Source organism: Acipenser ruthenus, chromosome 46 (assembly GCF_902713425.1).
Source record: "Acipenser ruthenus chromosome 46, fAciRut3.2 maternal haplotype, whole genome shotgun sequence".
In the NCBI taxonomy this organism is placed as follows: domain Eukaryota; kingdom Metazoa; phylum Chordata; class Actinopteri; order Acipenseriformes; family Acipenseridae; genus Acipenser; species Acipenser ruthenus.
In genome coordinates, this window is record NC_081234.1 from 3,773,417 (window position 1) to 3,784,378 (window position 10,962).

Genomic DNA, 10,962 nt, shown 5'->3' on the forward strand with positions numbered 1-10,962 from the left:
ATATATATATATATATATATATATATATATATATATATATATATATAGTACCAACCAAAAAAGTGCAGCAATATAAAGTAAGAATAAAGGTTTAAAAATCACTTATTTCCACAAAATGATAGATAGAAAATAATTATTATAATAGTAACTATAGCAACTTGCTGTATTTTATCAAGTAAAACAGAAAAGCTGTCGGCACAAATACAAAACGCCTGTCCCTAAACACACTACATCTGCATACATACACTCATAAGGGCGTCTGTCAAGCAAATACAAAAAAAATAAACACAACAGGCTGCCCTTTATGAGGGGCCGTTCAATTCAAAATTTCAACTTTTTGGCTATAACATATATCAGAACGGGTGTAACATATGTTAGAATGGGTATAGCATATATCAGAACGGGTATAGCATATATCAGAATGGATATAGCATATGTTAGAATGTGTATTACATATATCAGAATGGATATAGCATATATCAGAATGGGTATAACATATATCAGAATGGATATAGCACATATCAGAATGGATATAACATATATCAGAATGGATATAGCACATATCAGAATGGGTATAACATATATCAGAATGGATATAGCATATATCAGAATGGGTATAACATATATCAGAATGGATATAGCACATATCAGAATGGGTATAACATATATCAGAATGGATATAGCATATATCAGAATGGATATAACATATATCAGAATGGATATAGCATATATCAAACTTGTGTGGATATACAGCAAACTGGATACATCAAACTTGTGTGGATATACAGCAAACTGAATACATCAAACTTGTGTGGATATACAGCAAACTGAATACATCAAACTTTTTTTTTAAGAATTGACACGTGACACAGCAACAAATGCACGTGCTTCTGTGACCGTCATTTCATAATTATCTTCAGTAATGGCAGAGTCCGCGAAATCTGTAATTGATTTAGTCGACAAACTGGCAGGTGATAGGAGCCTGTTAACAACTTTAGCAAATGTTTTAGAAAACGGGGGTCGCAGGATGCACGAAGTCGTAAATGAAAATAATGTGGAAAAATAATTAAAAACTATTTTTTTGAGACCAGCTTCATCAGTTGCCGCCGGGCCTACACATTCCGAAATCAGTAACACGTCAAGTCTTGCATCATCTTATTTCACGAGGTCAACGATACGACCACCACAAAGATTAACCCAACCAACCAAAAAGTAAGCATTACCTAGTTATATTTATTATTTTCAAGTGTGTTTTAAATTTTAATAACACGCATTTTGTGTGTAGGCCACACGGTAGTGTCCTATACACCTAGGCACGATAAACCAAATACGTGCATGCACGCCAAAAGAAGTGGTAATTCATAAATTCGTAACAGGCTTTTGTAACGGGAAAAAAAGTTAAGTTTAGTTTATGTGTGAGCTACGTTGTTATATTATTGTTATTATTTTAAGTAATTTATATTTGTATACATTAATGGATGCTTGAAACAGCCATACTGAAATGTAACTTGAACGAGTACTACATTTTCACAAAAGTAAGCCTATATACATGAATGAATAAATGCACATGTTATGAAAATAATGTGATATATTTCTTTGTTTAAGAAGGCGACCAACTTTCAAAGGTCCTGCTACTTTTACAAAGGAGGTAGTATTGCTGGGCGGACCTCACAACAATGTAGTTGTAAAACACGGAACCAAGCAATTACTCTATGAAAGTGGGCATGTGATGAATGCCTTTGAATTCCACAAGGAGTGGTCGGCTGAAGAACTTCTAGAGAATATTAGATCAGCTTTCAGCAGTCATCTTCCTCCAGGAGCTAAGTATGCATGTTTATTATTACTAATGCTACAGGGCAGATATACGTTAAGATGTACTATAGATGTTCTGCAGTTTAGTGCTATATAGGTAAAGTGTTGTGCTGTGGATTTTTACAATAGTTATACTATTAATATTAAAATCCACTGTGTATTTTGTTACACTTGTATTATGTGTGAAAAATAAATACAAAAAGTGCCACACTGCTTGCACTTTACAAGTGTTTTAAAACATGTTTTGCTTTAATTATTTATTGGTGGTTGTTGAAAAACGTTTTGCAAGATCGCTATCCAAATATCTTAGATTTAATGCAAGAAAAACCTTATTTAATTACAGTTTGGAAATACTCATGGCTTGCCACAATAAACTGATAGCTCCTTCTCTAATGAGGAACCAAACACTCAATGGTTGGATGATGAACAAAATATTTAAGCAACGCTCTGTCTATATTCGCCCCTCTGTTGAAATCTTGGATCTGCAAAGGCTGGACCAACAACCTGTAAGTTTTATTTTTCTTGTTTTGTGAAATATTTGCCTCATGTCTATTTTAGGATTAAGTTACTAGGGTTTAGAAGTTTTGCTGTGTTACTTCTAGGTAGATGACATGCAAATCATATATTATACTTTTCTATAATTTGTCAGGGACAGTAATAAGTTATCTGTTCATCTGAAATTGTGTATTTGAGGAATTGTCAGAGAAACAGTATCCATCTTTATTAATAAATTAAGCATTCTTTGGCATCATCTGTCATCGTAATGCAGTTACACAATTCTGTTTCAGGAATAATTTTTATCCTGTTTAAAGAAAATAATACCACAGATTTTTTACTTTTAAAAATAAGTATGCTTTTGATGTAATGTATAATAAAACAAATAGATTTTCTATTTTGAATATTCATACATTATTAAGTTTTTATTCATTTATTTCATTACTTTGCCATTTTAGGAAGACTGGGATAAAACTAATGTGCCAGATAATTCTCAGGATCCTAACTGTATTCGTGAAGAGACACTAGTTGCAGATGAAATACTTGGATGTTCCTCTGAACCTGTGACATCCAATCCAGATGGTCTGCATAATGCTGGAATCGCATTTCCAAACTATCTAGGCTTGGACAGTAATGATCTTCATGCAGTACAGGATGTTTGTGTTTCTGCAGACTCTGTACTAACACAGACACCAGTGTCATTTGGTGTAGAGGCATCTAAAATACACACTACACTGTTTCAGTCTACATCTGCCATGACTTTGGAAACTAATGTTCTGGAGAAAAAAGGATCAGATTGTTACAAGTAAGATATTGCTTCATTTTTCTCAGTTTGTCACCATAAATGTAACACCAGTGTAACACCAGCTTTGTTACCATTGAATTTAGGAGGAACGTGTATGTAAGCAGAAGAGTTTCAATAAAATATCTTTTTATTTATTTTTATTTTAGGCAGTATACATCGCTTATCTATGATTGTATTGAGCTTAATTCTTCAAGTGATGAAGAAGGAGTACAGTTTGCTGAGAATTCATCTGTCCGCTTACATGATGGGTATTTTTTTCAAAATATTTATAATGTGTCAAAATGATTGCATTTCTCCCACTAATATTTTTGCAATGCTCAAGTGAACCCTATCGTATACAGACAAAAAATATAGTGTTTTATATTTTTAGCAAAAGTTGTGTTCACAGCACAATGTATTAACTACCTAAATGTTCTTTTCTTTTAGAGATCAAGTAACTCTTCATGATGTTATCACAAATCTTGCCCTACAAATAGATGAAGATGCAGTTTCAAAGTTCAATATTGATAGAATAAATATATGGGATGGTGCACTTCGTGGATTTAAGCGCAAAACATACAAGCCAGAAAATAGAATGTCTGTAATGTTTACTGACTCAGATGGCAACTCGGAAGGAGCTGTGGACAGAGGTGGTCCTACAAGGGAATTTCTAACTTTATTAATGCAGACACTACAGAACAGTAAAATATTTGAAGGTTCAGAAGACTGGAAAAATTTGACCTGCGATTCCCAAGGTAATTGTAGTTTTAGGTATTTAATTTGTTTTTTAATCTTAATTTTCTTGCAATACACCCATCTATAATTTTTTCACATGCTTCATTCTTTTATGTATTTCAATAGCATTACGTGATGATGATTACTTTATGGCTGGAAGAATTATAGCCATATCTTTGGTGCATGGCGGACCATCCCCCAACTTTTTTTCTCGGACATTATATGACAGTCTAGCCTATGACCCTCAGCAGGTCACACCTTCTGTGAAAGACATCTGTGATTGTGATATTGCAGAGATAATTTTGGAGGTGCGTTCAAAGTTTTAACTTGAATACATTTAATGAGAATCTGTGTACCACTATTAATAATAATACTAATGTATTATTGGAAAATATTCCTCTTTACATAGATTTGTTGTGTGTTAGCAGTTTGTGACTATTGCCATGCTTCATGTTATTCTCATACACTCCCCCCACACACTAGTTTTTATAAAGGTTTGGCTGGTATGATGTTGTCATACCAATTCTGAGTTAAGTTTTATACTTATGTTTTGACTTTTTCAGATGGAGAATGTGTCAACACTAGAGGGGCTTAAAGATGTTGCAGCCAAGCACTGCAACCTTCTGCATGTGGCAGGATGTTACCGCTATTTACAAAATCTGCAAGACAGAGATGTACTTGTACAAGACTTCATGAAGTGGTATGTTTGTGGCCGAACAAGAAATTCCCTGGAAAGGTACATTTATTTTGTCATGCATTTCAGTAGATTACTATATTTATACTTGTCAGTTGAAAACATGAGTATATTAAATATGGAGTGAGAGTGTAGCAAATACCTGTTCAACCATTTAATTAATGCTTACATTAGCAATATTCACATTGAACTGTGAGTAATAGTTTGTTTAGATTTATAAAACATGTTAAGTACACTGTCACAGTAAATGTAGAAAATATTCTGTGTAGTTTTGTAAGAAATATCTGAACTGATGTCCAACTTTATTTATTAGTACGGTATGTGTTGACTGGTCACTAACATGAAGAAAGAAGCAGGCATTCTGTTTTTCATGTACTTTATATATGTTTCCTAGGTTAAAAGAGGGATTGAAGACGCTTGGTGTGCTTGACGCCATTGTTGCACATCCTGTTCTTTTTGCCAATTCATTTTGCTGGAGGGAGGAAGTGCTCACATCTGAACAGTTTTCAGAATTGTTCAAAATATCATTCAGCACTGCTGGAAGTAATAAAAGACGTGAGGAACAAAGAATTGTGGGCTATTGGAGAGATTACCTACAGGATGTGGAAGGTAAAGATAATGTACTTGCAGCAATGTGGAAGGGCTGCTGGGTCATTGCAGCTGACAAAGTGGATATGGTTTAAATGTAATATGTACTTTTTCTGCAAGAAAGTGTAAGGTTACCTTCACCCAAAATCCCTGTATACAGCTAGGTTGAGTCACTTGTCACCTGAAGCTGTCCTAGGAACCAAATTTTCATACCAAAATCGTAATCCCCAAAACTGTAATAAGCCAAACACAATAAAATGCTTGCAGTCAAACATGCAGCCCAATAATATACACCTGCTAATAAGCAAGTAATTACTTTCATATTGAAGGGATCAAGTTTGTTGCACCTAAGGTGACTAGCCATGGCCATCAATTGCAGACTTGCCATTCTGAGATATATACTTTGGCTCAGACCTATATGAAAGACATTTACTATATTATGGTATTCATAAAGGTGACAGTTGCGGGGCTGGGACAAGACCTAAAGCATCGTCAATTTTCACTACATTAATTGTTTTCTGTACCACAGCCACCAGCAAGCTTTGGGGGGAAAACATGTAGGAATATTTAACGTTTAAAAAAATAAATACACATTTTTCATATTTAGATAAAGTGTTGGAATATAAAAATACCACAAATGCCTTAATATCCCTTTTTACAGTGTGGTAATTGTTTGAATGTAAAATGATTTTAAAGAATATGATGTAATCCATGTGTATAATTTTGCAAAAGAAAGTTTAACTTTGATGCACAACACTTGTTTATGCATTTATATAATTATTTACTTTTATTTTTCACTATTTTTATTTTCAGATGCGGATTCCAGCGTGTCATTAAGACAGATTCTAGCATTCATTACAGGAGCAGACAAAGAGCCACCTCTTGGTTTTCAACCACAACCGTCTGTTGAGTTCCTGCATGAGAATAATGAAGGATATATCTCCAACTTTCCACAAGCTAACACATGCTGCAATATTTTAAAGCTACCAATTTTGAAGTCCTTTGATGAATTTAAGAAGCAGATGGATTTTGCTATTCTCAACTCTCCAGGCTTTGGTCACCCCTGAGGCAGTCCTTCATACTCTTACCAACTCCATGTTCAGTTGGACAGTTTGGGACAGTTCAGGCTTTTTAACTCGCATCTCAATGCATTTAGGTATGTTTTACTCGGGTACCTCATTACTTGTTTAAGAGAAGTAGTACTGCACTTAACAGAATGCAATGAAGTGTGAGTTAAAAAGCCTGAACTGTCCCACTGAACATGGAGTCATATGGTCACCTTAAGTATAAAACAGTTCAGTGCAAATGTTTGGGACAACCACACTATTGTACAATTATTTTTGTTTTGGTTAATTTAACAAGATGTGGTTGTAAACCAGTTTTTGAACACATGGTTGTTTAGTCTAAATGCAAGTTAATAAGCGTCTTCATTGATTTTATAAGGCACCTGCAGCCAGAAAGCAGTTGCATATTTATAGAAAGGGTTGCCATTGTTCTCATGTCCTCAGTGAGCCACCATAGAAATGTTTGTGTAGTAGCAGCTATTTGTTTGCAAAATGTAATTGTGTCAACAATGTAATTCACACATTTTTAGTTAATGAAAGATACGTTTTCATAATTATAGATGTGGGTATGCAAACTTTTCTTAACAAAAAGGAATGTAATGTGACTGTTTGCCAAATTTGCTTATAGACAAATGGTCTCAAAAGACAAATTAATTTTATTACAATTTCTTCATAGATAGTCAATATCAATCATATTATTTACCTTTTCTGCAAATGGATTTCAAATGTTTGCCCGCGATTGCAGTTTAACAAAAACAGGAAGTGCACAGAAATGTATTGTTTTATTTTAAAATAATTGTTTCACACTGAATTTAGTTACCTAAACAATTTGCTCATACTCCAGAAGTTTACATGTGTATACATGGTGTCCTGCTATAATAATTTGGCCATCCCGATAAATTGTTAGTTAATGTTAGTTTGGTTCTGAAATTGACTAATAAAAACAAAAGCGATATACTTTATTGTAGCGCTTGGTTGAGCCACCTTTTGCAGTGCAAAGAGCCTCTAACCTGCATTGAATCTACCAGGTGTTGCGTCATTCTTTGGTCCAGGTTTCTCCAGATCGGTGCGAGTCTCCTTTAGTTCCAACATATTGGTGTGTGGGATGTGGATGGGTTTATCTCCGCTGACGAGCCAGGCACTTACACAGGTGCTCAATTGGATTTGTGTCTGGGCTGTGGGGCACCCATGGAAGTTCAATGCCTTCATTCCTTTTCAGACTGTGGCCACACAAGACACACTACTAGATGTTTATTGAAGGATATCTCAATTCTGCACGGTGCATTAACATTTGAAAGAAAAATCTATTGCTGTGCCAAGATTTGATGCCCATACTCTTCAGAAGGATAGCGCTACATACCACTCCTTACATGTGACCAGTCCGGAAGAGAAATCAAATCAAAGCATTCCACTTTTTTCCCCTCGGTGCTCCAAAGCCCAGACATCAGTCCGATTGAGCACCTGTGGCAGTATCTGGATTGTGAGCAGCGAGCTACCAATCCCAAGCCCCCCCCCCCCCCAATCTATTGCAACTAAAGGAAACTCAAACATGGATATGGAGAAACCTGAAGCACAGCATGGAACACTAGGTACTGTAGATTATAAAAACAGTAGAAATAACTGGTAAAATGTTGTGTTTTAACTTGTCAACACAGTTATAGTTATTATAAAGAGGTTACTTGATTATTACAAAAACTGGAAAGTATAACAATTGTAGATGTTGAATGAGAATTAAAAGCAACAATTTTGATCACATACTTTGACAGGTTCTTTTGTTAAGTGCATGAATATTTGAAAATTAATAATTTGAAATAAAATGACAAGTTGATTTATTATATTTTTAAAGTAAATGTTTTTGCATTACAATATTTGTTTTCTATCATTTTATTTAGCAATTCACTTTGTAGGTATTACTGAGCCCATTGGCATCTTATAAGTAAGATGTGAATGTTATTACATTTAAAAATAATGCATGTCTGTTTCTGAAGAAAATGTGTAATATTTAAAATTAAATGGTTACAGTGGAAATAAACACGCAAACTGAAGATAAAAAGCAAGGTATAGAGGATTACATGGAAATTTTTAACATGGCACAAAAATAAAACCAAGGCATATTTTATTCTATGATATAGATGACTTAGAAAAGAAAAAAGCATGTTTTCAAAAAATAATTTTATTTCTCTTCCATACTTACATTGTCTCTGGCTAGATTTGCACCTTTAAACTTTTACAATTACTTTCAGAAAATCTGGAGAAGCTTTTGCTGTGGAGCAAAAAGCTTTAAAAATCACCCTGAAAATCTCCCATCTATCTGAGGTGCATTCTGTGTGACCATATACAGTTCAATTTGATGAACAGTCTTACACTCAGGAATCCTGAGTGTGTGACTGTTGGGCCACTCTTTAAATGTAATATTTGATGAGCAGTAGAAAGATTTTTTTGTACTTCTATGTGACTTCAAACATCACGCTTCATAACCAAAAACGCTCTGTAAAATATGACACGTGAACATATAATGATCTATTCCATAATTTAAATCATCAGTGCTCGGATCTACCATTGACTGGAGGTAGTTTATTTGCTCTTCAGACAGCAGTGTATTTTCATGCAATATATGGTCATTGGTATCATAGTCTGGATTTTGAGCACCATCGATATCATATTCTGATACAGGCACATCATGAAGAACAGTACTGTTCTGCAACATTCCTTCAGTCCACAACTGGTAAGGAGAACGATGTCCTTCAGTACTCAAGGTGTGGTTATTCCACTGGTGCATGAATTCTGTGACAGATCTATTGATCTTGCCCAAATAAACATAATGAAGAGCATAAATGTGGTACCCTCTTATAGATTCTAATATTCCCTGATTTTCCATCCAGTGAAACAAGTCACTGTAGTAGTGTATGACCACTCTGTTGAGCTCTGCCCACAGCCGCTCAATTCGTTGGTTATGAACACTCCTTCCCGCTATGAAGCTACCTCTATTTACACCCCTCATAGTAATCATAAAGCGGGCAACTCGAATATTCTCTCCCCCTAGATCCCCCCTAACTCGGTATGGTAGTCCAAATTTAGATACTCCATCTTCAAACAGTGTTAAAACTGTTTGGGACAAATTATTTGTGCAACATTTTAAGTAGATGAGAAGTCGACTGAAGCCATCCACACATCCATGGAAAATAAATCTCCATGACACTAGCTTGTGGTTACCATCAATGTGCCTGTGGAAACAATAGAAACTCAATTTAATTACAAATACAAGCTTCAACGTGGATATTTATAATTATGCATGCATGCTGCTGAGATCGGTATTTTCCATCTCTTGTGGCTCCAATAATACAAATGTCCTCCTTGGGTTGTGCTATATTGTAAAATAATAAAATGCCAACTTGAATTATAACTGACAACTGAAAGGAAAACAATTATGAAGTTATTTTTCGTAAGGATAAGGTAGTCAGTAACAAACTTCTTACATGTAAACTACTGTACGTCTATGCAGATATTTGTGGCATTTTTAACCTGTCCTTGACCATTAGGTGGTCTTTTATCACATACAAGCTTGCAGAGGTGGGCCAAAATAAATAATCTACATAAAAAGATATTAATTTAAATAACTATGCAGCATAGGTTGTGTTACATATCTTGTTTGGTAATATTTGATTAAACTACTGCGAGCAGCAAGCTTTCTATGTGACATATTAGGGCGAGACAATGTCAGGAAATGGTTTAAAAAGAATATGCATACCATAAGTGATTTGGCCCGGGCACATTGTAAACTCTGCGTCTAATTGCTCTTCGTTTTCTTACAGCTCTTCCAACTGGATCTAAAATAGAAAGCCGCTCCCGAACCCTCCACCTTTGCACTCTCACTCCTCTCTGCACAAGACTGCCCCTGACATAGCTTTCTCCAGCATTGGGAGTAAGAGACAAAACGTGTTGTATTTCATCATCAAGACTGTGATTACTCATGTCAGAAAATCTGTTGTGATGGGAGGTATCCATTCCCATTTCTTTTCTTCTGCGATACACAGTAGAAACGGAGACTCCCAGGCATTTTGCAATTGCTTTCCATGAAAATCCCATTTTCCGAAGAAAATCGATCTGGTTACTTCTGATTGAAAATCTAAACACACAATAGGAATTCAATATTGTTAGCGGGTCGCTGTACTAATGTTAGTGTGGCAGTATAACACATGGCCATTAAGATCAAAGTGTATGGATAATTTGTATGTAGCCTGTATAGGCAGGTCTACTTAGGCATATACAGGAAAGATAACAAACATACTTATCTTAATACATACGTCCTTATTACACCTACGTAATGTATTACAAGAAAACCTGTAGCCTATAAGAGTATTTTTATGTTTTACAGAAATAAGTAGTGTTCAGATTAGAGTGATATGTCTACAAAAGATAGATTTGTGAGGAAATACATTCGGATTAAAAAAAATGCAATATTGAGACAATACAATACAAATCGGGGCAGGGACAAAACCTACCACACGCTGGTCTATATAGTAAAGTAAAGTGTAAGGGTAAGGGCAAGTGCACATTGGCCCTAATCTTAAAAATGATGCCGATGGATATATTTATATTTTCCCATCCCAATTCGTATTTATATAATGGCGTGTACTATTCAAAAAGTGTATGTGAATTCTGAACACGATAGAATTATAAAGAGTTAAAAAAAACAACTTTTTGAAATGTCCCGATAACCCTAAACACGAATACCGGGCATTGTCAACATGTAACTCCACAGCACTTCATTGTTTAAATAAGTACATTCA

The 10,962-nt window shown here is 34.9% G+C and overlaps 1 protein-coding gene across 2 annotated transcripts; it reads left to right on the forward strand.

Moving 5' to 3' along the window:
• Positions 1-803: 803 nt before the first annotated feature.
• Positions 804-7,923, forward strand: LOC117417175 (G2/M phase-specific E3 ubiquitin-protein ligase-like). 2 transcript variants are annotated; one of them, XM_059013770.1, is made up of 10 exons: positions 804-1,212; positions 1,606-1,824; positions 2,156-2,318; positions 2,766-3,112; positions 3,259-3,360; positions 3,539-3,846; positions 3,953-4,134; positions 4,390-4,562; positions 4,915-5,129; positions 5,922-7,923. In XM_059013770.1, exons 2-10 carry the CDS (start codon positions 1,730-1,732, stop codon positions 6,173-6,175), a joined length of 1,839 nt encoding a protein of 612 aa, XP_058869753.1. In that variant the 5' UTR covers positions 804-1,212; positions 1,606-1,729; the 3' UTR covers positions 6,176-7,923. The 2 variants fall into 2 exon arrangements, with proteins under 2 accessions (XP_058869753.1, XP_058869754.1); XM_059013771.1 differs by having other exon boundaries at positions 804-1,824.
• Positions 7,924-10,962: the final 3,039 nt, after the last annotated feature.

Bases quoted from the DNA above. Each gene is read 5' to 3' on its own strand.
- LOC117417175 (XM_059013771.1), top strand. From the start codon at position 1,730: ATGAATGCCTTTGAATTCCACAAGGAGTGGTCGGCTGAAGAACTTCTA. The intron at 2,319-2,765 runs GTAAGTTTTATT...TTGCCATTTTAG, and splicing joins AAAGGCTGGACCAACAACCT to GAAGACTGGGATAAAACTAA. The intron at 4,135-4,389 runs GTGCGTTCAAAG...TGACTTTTTCAG, and splicing joins TTGCAGAGATAATTTTGGAG to ATGGAGAATGTGTCAACACT.